At 52.7% G+C, this 16,168-nt stretch overlaps 8 protein-coding genes across 8 annotated transcripts; 4 read left to right on the top strand and 4 right to left on the bottom strand.

Annotated features, from left to right (window-relative positions):
* Window positions 1-95: 95 nt before the first annotated feature.
* On the top strand, window positions 96-914 carry CC84DRAFT_1180411 (uncharacterized protein; the record flags this gene model as incomplete). The annotated part of the gene is made up of 1 exon (XM_018180474.1): window positions 96-914. One exon carries the CDS (start codon window positions 96-98, stop codon window positions 912-914), a length of 819 nt encoding a protein of 272 aa, XP_018030757.1.
* Window positions 915-1,360: 446 nt separating this feature from the next.
* CC84DRAFT_301417 (uncharacterized protein) lies at window positions 1,361-2,093 on the bottom strand. Its single transcript, XM_018185795.1, has one exon. The coding sequence runs from the start codon at window positions 1,999-2,001 to the stop codon at window positions 1,549-1,551; it is 453 nt and encodes a 150-aa protein (XP_018030756.1). The 5' UTR covers window positions 2,002-2,093; the 3' UTR covers window positions 1,361-1,548.
* Window positions 2,094-2,149: 56 nt separating this feature from the next.
* On the top strand, window positions 2,150-2,449 carry CC84DRAFT_1168497 (uncharacterized protein). Its single transcript, XM_018179409.1, has one exon. It carries the CDS (start codon window positions 2,186-2,188, stop codon window positions 2,414-2,416), a length of 231 nt encoding a protein of 76 aa, XP_018030755.1. The 5' UTR covers window positions 2,150-2,185; the 3' UTR covers window positions 2,417-2,449.
* A 2,273-nt stretch (window positions 2,450-4,722) lies between these two features.
* On the top strand, window positions 4,723-6,852 carry CC84DRAFT_1190484 (TrkH-domain-containing protein; the record flags this gene model as incomplete). Its single annotated transcript, XM_018181120.1, has 5 exons — window positions 4,723-5,014; window positions 5,078-5,958; window positions 5,995-6,364; window positions 6,395-6,525; window positions 6,556-6,852. The coding sequence occupies 5 exons, from the start codon at window positions 4,723-4,725 to the stop codon at window positions 6,850-6,852; spliced, it is 1,971 nt and encodes a 656-aa protein (XP_018030754.1).
* Window positions 6,853-7,154: 302 nt separating this feature from the next.
* CC84DRAFT_301216 (uncharacterized protein) lies at window positions 7,155-8,221 on the bottom strand. The gene is made up of 3 exons (XM_018185794.1): window positions 7,955-8,221; window positions 7,685-7,873; window positions 7,155-7,595 (listed from the first exon to the last, which is right to left on the bottom strand). The coding sequence occupies exons 2-3, from the start codon at window positions 7,826-7,828 to the stop codon at window positions 7,197-7,199; spliced, it is 543 nt and encodes a 180-aa protein (XP_018030753.1). The 5' UTR covers window positions 7,829-7,873; window positions 7,955-8,221; the 3' UTR covers window positions 7,155-7,196.
* An 862-nt stretch (window positions 8,222-9,083) lies between these two features.
* On the bottom strand, window positions 9,084-9,548 carry CC84DRAFT_1102093 (uncharacterized protein; the record flags this gene model as incomplete). The annotated part of the gene is made up of 3 exons (XM_018174945.1): window positions 9,084-9,140; window positions 9,204-9,298; window positions 9,359-9,548. 3 exons carry the CDS (start codon window positions 9,546-9,548, stop codon window positions 9,084-9,086), a joined length of 342 nt encoding a protein of 113 aa, XP_018030752.1.
* Window positions 9,549-9,882: 334 nt separating this feature from the next.
* CC84DRAFT_1168493 (protein-ER retention protein-like protein) lies at window positions 9,883-11,532 on the top strand. Its single transcript, XM_018179408.1, has 3 exons — window positions 9,883-10,146; window positions 10,196-11,266; window positions 11,318-11,532. Exons 1-3 carry the CDS (start codon window positions 10,143-10,145, stop codon window positions 11,401-11,403), a joined length of 1,161 nt encoding a protein of 386 aa, XP_018030751.1. The 5' UTR covers window positions 9,883-10,142; the 3' UTR covers window positions 11,404-11,532.
* Window positions 11,533-12,889: 1,357 nt separating this feature from the next.
* Window positions 12,890-15,988, bottom strand: CC84DRAFT_1101971 (DNA mismatch repair protein-like protein MutS; the record flags this gene model as incomplete). Its single annotated transcript, XM_018174939.1, has 8 exons — window positions 12,890-13,480; window positions 13,527-14,105; window positions 14,154-14,245; window positions 14,294-14,500; window positions 14,551-14,758; window positions 14,806-14,955; window positions 15,007-15,366; window positions 15,413-15,988. The coding sequence occupies 8 exons, from the start codon at window positions 15,986-15,988 to the stop codon at window positions 12,890-12,892; spliced, it is 2,763 nt and encodes a 920-aa protein (XP_018030750.1).
* Between the last annotated feature and the right edge of the window lie 180 nt (window positions 15,989-16,168).

The following is a 16,168-nucleotide window of genomic DNA, read 5'->3' as shown; positions in this document are numbered from 1 at the left end:
GGATCCATCTGGCACCTTGCGCGGCGCAGACGACGACCCCTGCGCCCGCGGAAGCCGGGTGTTGTTTGGGCACTTGGGCTCGCATCTGGCGTGGGATGCCAGGTGGAGCCAAGCGGCCCGGCGGTGATCGGACGACTCATCCTGCGCTGGAGAGGGAACTACTGCAACCGCGCCCCGGCACAGCGTCCAGCGCCTGTCGCCTCTCCACCGTCGCCCGCCGCCAGCCCCGTTTCCTGTGCGACCCAGAGCGCGCCGCACCAGCAGCACCGGGTGCGACCACTGCGGCGCGGCAAGCCGCCCGAGGAGTCGTCGTCGTAGACGTCGTCGTCCTCGGGCGGCGCCAGCGGGCCGCGCCTGGTCGGGAGGGCGTCTGGGACGGCGGCGCGAGGCAGAAGACAGCAACAGACGGGCCCGGCGCCTGCGGTCGAGTCTGCATGCGAGGCCAGCGCGCCTTCCAGCCCGGCTGCATGGGGAAGCTGCATCCGCGTCGCGCCTTCCCCCACGATCCCCATCCACTCCTCCCGCTGCCTCGTCGCTTGCCCGTATTGACCAGCTCCTCCCATGCCGCCAGCCGTTCGGCCAGCTGCTCCGACCTCTCCCGCTGCACAGAATCAATCGTCGGCACAGCCAACGCTGCACCCAGCCAGCACCTAGCCAGCACCCAGCCAGCACCCAGCCGGCGCCCAGCTTCCTCATTCGCCCGCACCGCCGCAGATATGCACATCACCCAGACGTTCACTTCTTCCCGACGGGTGACCGCACGGCACCCTGCTGCTCCCTGGCAACTGCACCCCCGTACCCGTGTCCCGCATCCCCGAACCTGCCCGCCGCATTGGGAGCGAGGGCTTCCAGCTGCTCGTGACGGCGCGCACGCAACGTCCTGGACAGCTGATTTGCACCTCACCGATGGATAATGTGCGCAGTTAAAACCCCGGGCCGAATAGGGGCCTCTGCCGCTCCCGGGTGTGCTCAGACTCGTCTCGGTTCAACGTCCTTCCATCTTCACCGTTCAAGAAGCCCAGGCGTTCGGGCGAGCATGTTGATGCTCCCCTCGAATCATCTCCCTGCTGTAAACGGTGTGCTGGCAGCCGAAGCGAGCGGCTTACTTCCAAGACTCGACATGATCGCCCCTTCACCATCGCTTGCACCTGCGCCTAAGAATAACGTCTGACCGTTCTAGGCCGCCTCTGATATGACGCACCGCTCGTAGAGACGTTGTCAGCCTTGGTTGATTGCTGTTATATTGAAGACCGGAGCTGAGCACAATCCAAGTCGTCACTTGTGCAGCCCTGTATGGATGTTTCATTGTTAGAGACTTTCAGCGGAGTTTGATGCGAATGCAACGACAACGGTAGAGGCGGGCGTGGAGTGACGAGTTCGTCGGACAGAGGTTACCACCACCGGTAACGCCACGGCAGACGGCTCCCTGTCTCGGGACCTCAACTCTTTGAAGAGCCACCCGGAATGTTGCTTCTACGGCCCGAACGAGAATGATCAAGTTCCCGGAATATGCCACCGTTTCAAATTCAAAATTACTTTTTTCTTGTGCTACCGAGTTGAATGGTTACCTCGCATACGACGGACATCGAGTCTCGCGAGGGGCTCCATGAAATGAGACATACGAACCACGCACTGAGCACGTCTCTGACGATTACGTTTCACACAAGCCAACGCCCAGAGACCAGTGGCAATAACTCGTTCGCCAGTAGACGTCTGCGTATTGATCTCGATGAGGTGGGAACCATACGCACCGGCTAGTCTCACCGATGCGGTTCTCTCTTTGCACCACATGTGACGGACAAGCCACCATACAGGGTTTCTGCCGTAACGCTTGCTTGCGTCGAATTGAAATCTGCTTGCAAAACTGAAAGGCGAGACCATGGCGGGGTAAAGACCGAGCCGTGTCTCGTGTGTCACCCTGTCCGAATAACGATTCGCTGGACTCTCACGTTGTGTAGCCATCTCGCGTTTGATCTTAATCTCCTGATCTGGTTCCTGCATTCGAACGTTCAATTGTCTTTCACGGCTGCAGGAGACATGATTATTGCCGCCACTTTTTTATGCCTGCTCGGCTTCGAATGAAGTTGTAATAGCCAAGCGCTCACACCATGGTCGTTCGCGACTACATACTGTCGATCCTGCCCACGATCTGTCCTCCACTTACCTCACAAATTCCGACGCTAAAATGGATTCGCGAACATTGCAGGTAGTTGTACTACACGCCATCCTTGTTTGCCGCTCACAGTGCATCTCAAGCATAGCAGGATACTGCTCTGGCCTCAAGAGCATATTCCAGCATCTTGGTAAACCTGTTCCAAGCTATTACCTCCCGTGCATTCCTCCGTCCCTCAAATACTTCACTGTCGTCCATCCACTCCAGGGGTACATTACCCGTGCACTGGTACCACCCAAATAGACCATCCCAGCAGGCAATCGATGGCCAAACCCAAGAACCTCAATCACACGGCACGGGGAATTTTGACCGTCGGCAGCTGGCGAATCCCGGCACGTGCACGGCCTCTGTGAGCGGGACGTGTGTCTACGCCAGCGATCCCAATTCCCAGTGTCAAAGTCAGAAACGTTAGCGCTCACCGGCTGGCCTCGGGCATCCTGGCTAATCGGTGAGACTGATGTCGGCCTCCTGGACCGAGTTCCATTTTTTTTTCCTTATCGCATATTCCCAGTCCTTAAGGTTGGGGTTCGTTTGGGAGGATTTGGCTCCGCGGAGCCTAAAATTGAGCGCTAGACTATCCTCAGCATAGGGGGCGTGACGCGTCGCGAACTATCCACACGGATAATGTGGACTGGACGTTTGTGTGTTGTGGGCGAGTGTTTGCGTTTGATGCAGGATTCCTCATCGAGGTGTTCGAAGGGGCCTCTGGGTTGGAGTGTGGAGTCGCGGTTGCGGGTTGGATGCCGGCTCGCGCATGTAGCGAGTGGGTGCATTGCTTTCTGCTCATGTGAGTGGGGGCCAAGGGCTTGAAGCGTCTTTGCGCTGGTGGAGTCAGTCCAATTCGTGGGAATCGCGTGCATTAATTTTCTTACATGGGCGTCTGACTGCGTTAGCAAGGGGGATATAAAGCAGACGCTCTGAGCTACTGTGGCCTCGAGTGAAAGGAGAGAGCAGTTCAGTGGACACCAAACTGGGCAGGACCGACGACGACGGGGAGGTTGTGGGCGACATTGCGTTATCGCGTCGAGGTTTGACATAAAGGCGTCAGGTTTGTGTTATGCAGGTGACATCACGTGTGGCACTTCTCAGAATCGCATCCATGGAGTCGCGAAACAGCTGTGCACCGCTTTGATGCGCGTCCACTTCTCTGAGTAAAAATGAGGTTGGGTTGGAATCTTGAAAGACACGGACTGGGTATGTGTCATCTCTACATGCACTGTGGTCGACCATAAAGAGGGGAATCCGCCCTACCGTGAACATCCACACCGATTTGTTATACTATAACTTCACAACAAAGGCATAACAGTCTGTGGCTATGAAATTTCGATATGGACTATCCAATTACACTTTGACAATAGTGTGATACAGTAGGTTCCTACAAGATAAGTACTTGAGCGTCCAAGTTTTCCGGCAGCCACTGTGTACCGTAGGTAACAGCTCCAGCTGATAAATCTATTGGTTTCAAGGTAGCTTCGTGCGCTAATTCAGTGGCTAGATATCTTAAGCGGGCAGACTTTCTGTACTGCTCTTTGCCAGGGCTGACACAAGCTCGTGAAGACTTGACAGCGTGTGTCTTATCTAGTCATAACAGCCAACGTAGTTGATAGCTATAAAGTCATGACACAGCCTGGTCACACCAGCTACTGAGAAAACTGTGTTAACAGTAGATATGGAAGAGAACAGATCGCAGTGCTTAGAGTCTTTCTCCAGGATAAGCTCTGAAGTAATTCGGCGTTCTCAAGCAAACAACGATTAGCTGACAATGCTCATGTGTTGCTAGCCATTTCTCGTCATATTCAGTCCAGGGCCAAAAATGTAAACTTTGACTTCGTATTGCTACCCGCCCTGCACCTCCCCACTCCCATCTTCTACACGACCCTGCAATTCTGGCTACCCGCCTAGGCAAGACTTCCATTTGATCCGCGGGGTGGAGTGCCCAACGCCAGGTGATCACGTTCCAAACACCTCCAAGTCATGTACCCCACCTTGGTACAATCGTTTCCAGAGCCTCAAAATATATATATACACCTTCAGCCCGTGGAGTGGAGTTGGTCACGTAACGCAACGACGACACGAGGAATTTGGGGTGTAAGTGAATGCCCAAGCAGTGTATTGTCATGTTTTCGTTCCTGGCTGGCATCCAATACAACCGCTATTCGGGCCGTTATGGACGTCAAACTATTTGTCTAAAACAGCCACACATTCAGCCGTCATTACCCTCGTTTACAATCGAAATGGGAGCTTGCATCTTGGAATATCAACGAATCACTTTCAGTCCAACCAGGTCGCCTCATAATTGCTGTTCATGTCGAGCGAACGATGGCTACAGGAGATCCAGAAGACATCATTTGGAACTGTACGCGGATGCGCGATTTCGTTGACAGCCAATGACATCATGCCGCGACGCCAAAACCATTGGCATTGCACTGCCTCAGATTCATATCGTGGACGACAAACAGGTGACTTCGAGAACCCCTACCAAATGGCACTGCCTATCTTTCCGGAGATTCAATTGCTGTCGATAGCACCGGCGCGTGCTGCCACACGCAATGCCCGAATCGAAGCCCGAATCGACTGACGACGAGCTCTCTCCTCATAAAGCGAAGCAGGAATTTATCAAATCTATCCGCAATGAGCTTTTTACGCTGAACTTCTACCGTGCGCATATGCTGTACTTCATTGTCGTCATTGCAATCAGCTCAGTCATTGTGTACGGCGAAGGTATCAAGAATGGGCCAAAGGATGGGTATTACGACAGCCATGTGAGCTATATGAACGCGCTGTTTCTGACCTGTAGTGCTATGACGACGACTGGTATGTCAAATCCTCAGCCCAGCCAATGTCTGTTTAAAGATTATGTCGGAGTTGAATGAGTAATGGGAAGAACTGGCTGACTGCGCCCAGGGCTTAACTCTGTGAACCTGGGAGACTTGTCTGGTTTCCAACAAGCAGTCCTCTGCGTACTCTTGATGGTCGGCAACATTCCATTTGTGTCGATGGTAGTCGTCTTGATCAGGCAAAGCATGTTCCGCAAAAGGATGTCTGAGGTGGTGAAACACTCCCGGGCTATGCAGAGACTGGTCCAGGATATCGAGACAAGCCATGAAAATGGGCAGAATAATGGAAGTGGCGACATCGGCTTACGGCAGCGTACCCATGCTGAGCGTGGTAGAGGCAGAGATGATGAAGGACGGGAGGCCGAGCCGAAAAAGAGGAAGATTCAGCCCTTGAACAAGAGGCGTACATTTCATCATCAGACGGGGTTTGGATTCGTACCCACACCTTGGGAGACAAAATTGGCGAAGAATCTCTTCGCTCGCATTTTCGACAACATCACGAGTGAACTCCGACCAGAGCAGCACGACTATGTCTCTTTCAAGCCACACCTAGACTCAAGAGGACGGTTTTTGGAGCTTAGCGAACATGACAGGCTTGAGCTCGGTGGTGTGGAGTATCGCGCCTTGCAGGCTCTACTGTTCATTCTTATTGGATACCAGCTCTTTTGGTACGTCTTTGGCATTGTTTTCCTCATGCCATATGCATACCGCTCCGAGACGCGCGACATTCTCCGAGAGGCACAGCCAGGAGGTCTCAACCCAGGATGGTGGGCTTTTTTTTCCACGGTCACAGAGTTTGCCAATGGCGGCCTCAACGTGCTCAACGCGAACTTTGTCCCATTCAGCGGCATGCCTTACATCCTCATCATCGCTGGTGCGCTGGCTCTGATCGGACAGACACAGTTCCCGATCTTCCTCCGACTGACGATATGGATAATGCAGAAGATGGTACCGAAAGGATCTCGACTGCGTAACACATTACAGTTCTTACTTCAGCATCCTCGACGCTGCTTCATATACCTGTTTCCTAGCAGACAAACATGGTATCTGCTGGCTATCCAGATTACGATCGATATCACCGCATGGCTATGTTTCGAGATCCTGAACATCGGCATGCCAGACGTCGAAGCCTTGACCACCGGCACCCGCATCCTCGATGGACTGTTCCAGGCCACAGGTCTCCGTACATCTGGCGCATACATCATCACTTTCTCCTCGCTTGCACCTGCCTGCCTGGTGGCCTACTTGGTCATAATGTACATTTCCAGCTACCCACTGGTCATGACCCTGCGCAAGACGAACACATACGAAGAGCGGTCGATTGGGCTGCAGGAAGGCGACGATAGCGCTGCTGGTATTGCATCGCATCTTCAGAAGCAATTAGCGTACGATATCTGGTTTCAGTTCCTTGCTTTCTTTCTGGTGTGCATCATTGAGCGGGCACATCTTCGCGCTGCAGATCCGGGGTTCGATATGTTCTCGCTGCTGTTCGAGGTGACATCGGCGTATGGGACCGTAGGGCTATCAACCGGTGTTCCTGGGGAGGATATTAGCCTCAGCGGCCGCTTTGCTGGTCTGAGCAAGGTTGTCATGTTGTTCGTGATGGTGCGTGGAAGACATCGGGGGTTGCCACTCGCGATTGATCGAAGCATTCTTCTGCCAGGGGAAGAGTTGATGAAGAGACTGGATCTGGAGTACGGTGGTGGCGCAGACGCCTCTGTGAACGACAAAAACGAGTTGGTACGTGATTTTGAAGAGGGCACTACCCAAGCGGGAGGCTCGAAGCCGATTCAAAGTGCGGAAAGGGAGAATGTTGGAGAAAGCGCCACGCCTAGTCAGTAAATTGAGGACCACTACGATTTGTGTTCTTTCTCATAATGTATGAAATAACGAATGGAAACGTAATCGCACAATTCAGCCTGTACTATCTTATACTGTTATACATTTGTAAACGTCTTGTATAATAGGTCAACGTGGCCGTTCACAGTAGGGTGGGTTCTCCTCCTTATTGGCGGCCACTGTGATTCTATTCATAGGAGAACTTCTCTGATCTGGTCTTGTATTTACTACAAGGTTATATGTTGCTGTTGCGGCAAAAGTTAAATCAGTGTCCAATTTAGCATTGCTGCATACATAGACTCATCGCACAGCACCGCGCAGATTCTCCGATCCCATGAAAAGGTAGACTATGGCTGCTGCAGAACGCCCCTCGTTGTCAAAATCTGCACAACCGGTAGGCTATCACTCATAACCTCTTTCTTCTTCATCAAAATCCCACCATGAGGCGCTCCATCTTGTTTAACATACCAGAAGTGAAAAGCACCTGGGATCTTTATATCCCAATCTCTTCCACTCAAGTCCTGGACCTTTTTCTCCTGCGCTGTTGCATTGCCGCGGAGGTTCGCAAAAATATGCGCCTGGCCGATCATCTCCCAGCCGTCTTTTGTCTCCCAGGTGATGATGAAGTAAGGCTCGTGGAACTCGGAGGTAAAGTGCTGGTACATGTTTTTGGATTCGGCGAAGGCGACGGCGTTGCCAGTGGAGGATTTGCCGTCTGGTTTGACGAAGGTGAAGTCTTGTGAAAGCTGTAGGTGGTGATGTGTCACCTCATTGTACGTACTAGAACACATGGAGTCTTCCTGGAAGCGGATGGATGTAACAAAGAGATGCATACCCATTCACTTTCCTCCTTGTCCCACTCCTCCCGCTTGTTGAAGGTTCGAGTAAAGTTTTCCATCCACTTCATGGCTGGATGCTTCCTTGTTTCGTCGTCCCAGGTTCCTGCATGCACAAAAGCTGGTGTAGTTGGGAAAGACATGGTGCAAATTCGAGTGAAGGTATTGATCTTCTTGCACCGGACCAGCTATTCCACATCATGAGGATTAAGTACATCAGAGGAAGCACCGGCAGCTGTTCAGCCCGGTTACATAAGGTGGTGTGATACCTGGTACTCATCTTCAGCTGCTCAAACTAAACACGATGGCGTCGAATTCCACGTTTGTATGAAGCTTGATATATGCTTTCGAGCTGAGCTCGTAGAAGTTGGTGAGAAGTTGTTGTATCAATGGCGGTATATTGGCCGATAGTATGCTTTTACAGTCGGCGGATGTGAGGATCAAGAGCAGTCTTGATAAATCGAACAACCGAGTTCAACTGCGCGAGCACATATCAGCGATGTCAGTAAGGTATGGACGTTGCGACTGCACTTCAGCCGCTGTTAGCTGAAGTTGGGGTGCGTGTGCGGGGAACGCTCCGTTCGGGTCGCAGCGGATGTCTGAGACCCCACAGGTCCTGCTTCGTCAAGGCTGCTATGCGGTGCTCCCTCAAGCGAACAAACACATCTGTGGCGTGACTGCCTCGCTCGTTGTTTCTGGCGCACTAGCGCGATCTGGACCCACAGATTGGAAACGTAGACAAGCTGCCAACGCTACCATAGGTATCTGTCAATATTAGCTATTGACGAAAGACAAAAGGCCGTCAAGCAGCGAGACTTTCTCGTTCACGTGGGGGCTCGCTGTCTTTACAGCATACCCAATGCCGACGAACAGAGCACCAACTTCAGGCACTGCGCATTCCAGCATCGTCCCTGCACTAAAGCAAGGGTGCAAGGCCCAAGTCTCTATGCCCAGAAACCTGCAATAGCTCAATTACTTTTTCCCTCTTAAAAGACTGCCTTGAGCATTGTGTAACAATTATCACCGCTACTTTTACGACTCAATGCACGTAGCCTGCAGGATGTTGCCGCTTGTTCACACAACAATCCGACAGGCCGAAGCATGATGTATAGGTAGCGTGAGGCTTTGGGGTCACGTCGAGGACGATGGTATGCCTCTCATCCAGTTTCTCAATGATTCGCATATTCTTATTCGAAGTCGTGCCGTGAAGGACAATCATGGTGGTTCCCCTCGAATGCGATGGAAAGGCCAAGTCTGTTGTATTTACAAGATATGGTTACAAATGGGATACAACGCCTGGTGATGCTCCGAGAACCTTCAGTCGTGTATCCGCCTTCGTATCAGGTTTATTTTAGCGATTGACGAATCGTCAATGACATAAATGCAGCGATGCCTCCTCTATTTTCCCTTGGCGTTGCCCGAATGCGTCTCGTAGAACTTGTCCGGCCACACACTCTCTTAAGGCTGTGAATGCGTCAGTCTGTATCGCCTGATGCATGATTTCTGGGGATGTCTTACCGTATTCTTTTGGCTCGAGAAGTTCTCCTTGAAGTGATCAGTTTGCGGGCCCTTGTGTTCGCTCGTTTGCCTCAACGTAGTGTCTTTGGGGTCGCCTAGAATATTCCATTAGCCAATGCCACGATAGAAAGGCCACAGGCAATGCTGCCACATACCACGCGGTGTGCCTGCCGCAGGTGTCGAGTAGGGGGTGCCTCCACCGGCGGTGAAACGATCCTCAATATTCTGCACCTCTCTCGTCTTGTAGGGATTCGGGAACCAATACTGTCGCATGAACATGTAGTAGGTGAAGCCAACGGCACCGCCGGCCATGAAGATCTTGGGGATGGTGAGACGGCCCGACATTGTTTGGTGTGTAGAGTTTTTCGAAGGTCGGATGATGCGGTAGAGGGACGCGATTTGTCTAAGGTCTCGAGGCACAAGAGGATGACGGAGTAGCTAGGCGGGTGCGGGAAGAATTGGGGATGACGGCGGTAATGTCGGGCGCTGGGTAGGTCATGCGTGTTATGCCTTTTGCGTGCACTTTGTCGTTGCTGTTGCCAAATGTTCGCGTCATCAAGCCCTTAGCGCGAGAGCTCCCCTGGTCGATCGGTCTTGGCAGGGTCAGCCCTGTCGATGAGGCTGAATGCCGTTACGTCAGCGAGGGTGTGGCGCTCCTTTTGCGAAACCACCTCTCCTGGATGCTGGAAGGGACACGCGATCACTCAAAGGACACCTTGCATAGCACAACAATACGTGGGGAAGGAGGCGGGCGCACTCACCTCTAGTCACTCGTTCAATCTATCCGACGAGAGAAGGATTAGGGCCTTCGGCGCATCGAAACGGACCGGACAGGCAACTGGCGGCATCAAAATGGACGGTGACCCGGCGGTGGAGCCGCAGCTCGACAGGTTCAGTCGCATACTGCCACTGCCTTATCGAGTTGCTTTGATTATCGTAATGGGTATGCGCTCTTCCCGTGTTGCAGCGAACTCGAGCTGACAGTCTCGCAGGCATATGGGCCTGGGGCTTGAATCTCCACTACCTCTCCCTCATTCGCATCGACGTTCCCTCCCTCATTCGGTACCCGGCGCGCAACTCTCCGCACCACCCACCGCATTATCTATCTTGCTACCGCGTCGCGCTTTCCCTCACCGTACCGCTCGTCCTTTCCCTGCTCCTCTTCTGGAGTCTCACCAACGGAAGTCCCGCCGACATCGCCGCATGGGAGATCCTGCCGAACCTGTACCTTATCGTCCTCGTCATCGGATTCATTGTACCCATACCCTTCGTGAGCAGGAATGGAAGACACCGGACACTTGCAACTCTGAAAAGGATCAGCATAGGAGGCATCGCAGAGGCGCAGGACGGAAAATTTGGGGACATCTTGCTCGCCGATGCATTGACGAGCTACGCGAAGGTGCTGGGTGATCTTTTTATTAGCCTGTGCATGTTCTTCTCGTCTAAACACAGCTCCACGGGCCCGCCAAACCGCAACTGCGGCGGCTTCTTCTGGGTCCCCTTCATCATATCCGTACCCTCGCTGATCCGTCTCCGCCAATGTCTTACCGAGTACGGGCGCGTGAAAAAGGCAAACAAGCAGGCAGGGCAGGCTAGCGCCGCGACAGGTTGGGGTGGTGTCCATCTTGCCAACGCCTTGAAGTACAGCACGGCGTTTCCCGTAATCATCCTCTCTGCCATGCAACGAAGCCCAGACCCCTCCAAATATGGCATGTCCGACAAAACCCTTTTCCGCTTATGGCTTGCTGCAGTCTTCGTCAACTCAGCGTATTCTTTCTGGTGGGACGTTAGCCGAGATTGGGATCTGACGCTCCTGCTGAGCAAAAGAGAGAGGGAAAACCCCGAGCATCCGTACGGCCTGAGACGACATCGCTGGTTCCACGCAAAGGAGTTCTACTACACGGCAATCGGGATTGACGCCGTGCTGAGGTGCACGTGGAGCATCAAGCTGAGTCCGCATCTGGATCATTTCAACGATCTGGAAGGCGGCATCTTCATGATGGAGGCATTGGAGGTGTTCAGAAGATGGGTTTGGATTTTCTTCCGTGTTGAGACGGAGTGGGGTGAGTACTCACCCATATTGACGCTTAACGCAGAGGGCTGACCGAACGCAGTGCGTAACCATCGGGGCCCCGCGCCTGACGACATCCTTCTTGGCGACTTTGCGAACGCATCGAGCAAGTATGATGAGGACGACTGATTGACTTACGGTCGAATGGCTTTGAATGAAGCGTGCGTATCGCATATGCATTTTCCGGCGTCCTTGAGCGTTCCTAGAGGTAGATAAACACAATGCTAAGATAGCAGCTTATGCATTAATTACCCCAACCGTCGCGTGTGGTGCTGATTGTTCGAAACTGTATGCGACTCCGAGCGCTCCATCCCAGAACCAACTCGTGATCGTCCCCTACTAACACCATCTACCAATCACTCACTGCCGCTACCCTTCCCCTCCCACCAAACCTGCCCCAAGCTGAACGTCATCATAAACGCCCCCTTCTCCCCGCCGCTCTCCTCCAAAACATGCTGATAATATCTCTCCAACTTCCCACAGACCCCTGCCCTCTTTCCTGGCAGCCTCGTCAGCAGAATCCTCCTGACCACTTCGTGCCACTCCCACGACACGGGCCGCTCGCACCATACGAACTTGATGGCGTCGAGGAGCTCAGCAGGGGTGTAGGTGGCGGTGTCGTCGACGGGCACGACGAGCGCGTGGGTTTTCCAGGTGGTGGCTGGTTGGACCATCCAGGCGTGGAAGCGGAGGGTCGATGGTCAGAGTGGGTGGGTTGGGATGCTACGGTGTACTATGTCAGATGTTACTCGTTCTCGGAGCGAGTGTCATCGTACCATGTTGTCAGCACCGTTCTCCATATATCTCTGCGTTGTCATGCGCACGAAGAGCACGTACATGGGAAACTCGTAGCCTTCGGCGTGGAAGATGAAGAGGCAGTGGACGTTGCGCTGTGAGCTCTACCGGACGAAGCTGTGAATACGGATCAGCAAAATCTGGTTTGCGATGGTGAGGTGAACCAGACGTACTCGGCTTGAAGCAGCGCCTGCTGAGCTTCCAGATTGTCTGAGGTACCGTCGATAATGTCTTGATCCAGGTTGGCTTTTGCCCATGCGTGGACGTCGATGTTGCCGTCAGTATCGCGTGTGAGGGCGTGCTTGCTTGGGGGAGGTGCGGACTGTGACATCTCGCTTGACGAGGTAACAGGAGTTATGAAATCCAAGAAGCACTGGTAAACTTTATGATGTAGAGGGTGCTAGCAAAATCACATTCCACGATACGGTGGATATCGCATGCGAGCTGCATTATGGGGCGGGTCACGGGTCAGCTGGCGTGACGGAGTCGGGTGAACGATAATGATTTACAATTTGAGCGCTGAAATGTGAGAACGCACGCTGGGACCTGAAGCTCCGTCATGGAGTACCGTGACAGTGATGACTTGAGCTATGGTCATTAGACGTGTGTTGCGTGCTGAAAAGGCTAAGCGGGACCATGCGAACAGAGGCAGAACACTTCTTGTACTTGACCTTGTTATCATGTTACCGATGTTGAGTCGTCACAAGATGGACAATTTCACAGAGAGAACATGACACCAGCAGATTATGGACACATACTTGCCATCTTCTAAAGTAGTATGCAGGTATTGTGGCACCCTTACGTCTCCGAGGAATCGTACCTAATATAGGTTCTCTGAGACAGCACGAACCGAGGACGTCGTGTTGGACGCAGGGCTGATTGTGGATGTGGATGCTGTTGACGACGAAACCTTTGAATAATTCGAGATCATGATTGGCAGTTGCTGGCGAGATTCTGTCGTTGCGATCCGCGTATCATCCCTGGCTTCAGTCATCTCTTCGTCACCCGATTCCTCCTCTCTCATTTCCACATCACCCTCCTCGTCCTCATCCTCGCTTTCCGTGGTACCCTTCTCTTCCTCATTGATCGCTGTCATGCGGTTGATAAACTCCTTTTGCAGCTCCTTTAGCCAGGAAGCCAGCAGATCACCCTCCAAGGTTCCATGAAACGCTTGCACCAGATGTTCTTTGAGATCAAGGATGAGCTTACGACGGCGCTCTGCAATGACATTCTCGGATATTTTCTTTTTCTGCTGAAGGCGGCGCTCGAGTTTGTGCGCGTAGTAGGTAGCATCAGCAATGACCTGAGGTGGGAGGGGCACAAGGCGGGCAAGGGCAAGGCCGTAGTGGGATTCTTTCACCGAGCCTTCGATAGCGCGGTAGAGCATTGTCATAGTGTCATCGTCACTGATCTATGAAATGTGAGCAAAGACAGCTTGAAAACGACGTGAAACTTACTTCGACGGCAAGGTGCAGGCAGATGACCCCATTGCGCTCCGAAAGAATGGTAGCCAGATCCTTGAAATGGGTCGCAAACCAGACCAGAGCCCTGCTATCGACCAACGCCTCAGCGACTGCAATAGCAATGGCGAGACCGTCGCGGGTGCTGGTGCCGCGACCGAGCTCATCAACAATCGCCATGCTGCGCCTATCAAGGTTTCGCAAAATAAATGCGATCTCTCGCATTTCTGCAGCGAATGTAGAGGCGTTGCTCTCGATGCTATCATCCATACCCACCCTAGCAAAGAGGTTGTGCAGTATGGGAAACGAAGCGCTGCTTGCAGGGACGAAGCTGCCTACCTGAGCCATAATGGATAATAGGGCGACCGACCGAATTAGGGTACTCTTGCCGCTCATGTTGCACCCAGTGATAATTTGGAAGCGACACTGTTGCGTGGCGTACACATCGTTCGGGATGAACTTCGTCTGCATTATCTTCTCTCGGATTGGGTGTCGTGCTGCTTTGATTCCAAGTGTGTCACTGATGCGAGGGCGAACATAGTCGTTGACGGTTACAAGGTGGGCAAATGCGGAAAGCTGTTTCAGTTCCAGGAATGCATTGAATGCTCAGGATTGAGTACTTACCATGTCTAGCATTGCGATTGCTTCGCAAATCTTGAACAGTGCTGACATGTGCCCTCGCACTTCCTCGATGAGAGTCTGAACGGCCTCATCGCCTGCACGTGTTAGCTTTTTTGATGATGCTGTTGTGGAAACTCGCGTACTCATCAACACGACCTCTTGATGAGAGATATTAATCTTCTGATTCCTCTTCATCAATTCCACTGTCTGACACTCGATCATGTGCTTTTTCTTGAACACGTTCGTGAACACCGGTGGAAGAGTCCTGTCTTCTAGCTCAGCCGCATGGATACGGATATAGAAGTTCCGACCGTTGTCGTACTTGAGATCGAGTTTGATGTCGTATTCTTCTACACGGCAATATCAGCTTCCATCGAATACAAATTTGTCGTCAGATTACCACTCAGCTCTGTGGCATGCTGGTAGGCATCCTCCATCGCTTCCTTGTAGGTGGTCCGGGCTACATCGAGCAAGCCATTGACTCCAGACTTGACAGCATAGTTGCGCTGATTTCGTAGCTCTAGCGGCTGCTTTGCGTACGTAGTATCCTCATTGATGTATTCATTGATGAGAGCATACACTGGAGCAACGTTCTCGGGGGCGCAGAGCTACGCTTGATCAGCTTAGGAATACGATAATTCCCAAGTGCACAAACTTCACGTATGTTGTTCAGCATCCAACTGCGAGCTCCAGTGAGTGCTTCGTAAATAGGCGAAACTGAGGTGATGAACTGCTTCAGCATGATGATTTGGTTGATGCTTTGTTCGGTGGTCTGGATGGTGGGTTTAGTTGGCACAATTATAAGCTAGGAGAGCCAGTCAGTGCAACACCTTTTTCATCTAGGTGTAGAGCATACAGCCGTCAGAATCTTGTCAGCATCCAGAAAGCCCTTCAATGCCGAACGCGTGCCGTAGAACATATCTTCCCTAGTTTGCAGCTCGTCCACAGCATCATATCGCTTTTTCAGAGTGTCAGTGTCAGTAAGCGGCTGGAGGACATTGCTGCGGAGAAGGCGAGCCCCCATCAGAGTCTGCGTCTCGTTTAGAAGGCCAAACAAGCAGTCTCTTGACTTCGGGTTGTGCAGATTCTGGAGGAGCTCGAGTGAGTAGATAGTGGAAACGTCGATCATCATAGAGCCTTCGGATGGCTCATATTTCATTCTGAGGGAGTGATAGGGAAACTTGACCCCCAATTCCAGCTCGATATACTTCAGAACCTAGACCAAATCAATTCATGGTCCCTAATGGGATCAAGCCTCTTACAGCAGCTATGCAGCAAACTGCATAGTAGCTGCCAGAAACAGAGAGCTTGATGGCTTCCACATCATCGTCAAGTGCCAGTGTCTTGATGTAGTCGAGACCAGCGCCTTCAGCCCAGTACTTGCGGTCGAGCAGGGTCATCTTACTGTCCATGATGTCCAAATTCTCTTCGATGATGGAGAACAACTTAGACTTTGGACTTGCGGATGTTGATACAGTGAGAATCTCAGAAGGACAGTAGACGCGCAGCTTATGGATAGTCTTCACGTAGGTCTGGCTGTCGCAAATCTGGCAGAGCACGGCGTCTCCAGTGTCCATGTTGACGAAGGATATGCCCACAGTGGGCGAGATGCCGCGAGACTCGGCAACGGCACAGACAACGGTCTGAGCTTCGACACGGGCAATAGTCGAGGCGCCAGTTCTAGGCCGGGCAGTCGATGGCCTTCCGGTGCTTCGACGCGTTCTAGGGCGAGACGTTGTAGTGGTGTTGTACTCACCATACCCATAGCTGTAGCTCGGATATGACGAGGCGCCTGCTGAGGTGCTGTATGAGGTAGGCGGCCTTGAACGGTGAGCCATCCTGATTAGTGAAGCTGTATGGTCAGTGTGCGATCAATTGGTTTTATCACTGGGTCGTTCAGACTTCCACGGCGCGAATTGGGAAAGCCACTGCAAGATGGGAGGAAGGAGCAACCCTCCTGGACGCGTGATGGGTGAACCGCTTAGCGCGTCACCCCTGCTAGCGCCCATGGTTATCGA

The sequence above is a fragment of the Paraphaeosphaeria sporulosa genome (genome assembly GCF_001642045.1).
Source record: "Paraphaeosphaeria sporulosa strain AP3s5-JAC2a unplaced genomic scaffold CC84scaffold_12, whole genome shotgun sequence".
Classification (NCBI taxonomy): domain Eukaryota; kingdom Fungi; phylum Ascomycota; class Dothideomycetes; order Pleosporales; family Didymosphaeriaceae; genus Paraphaeosphaeria; species Paraphaeosphaeria sporulosa.
The sequence above is the reverse complement of the archived record's forward strand: the minus strand, read 5'-3'. Positions and strand labels throughout refer to the sequence as shown.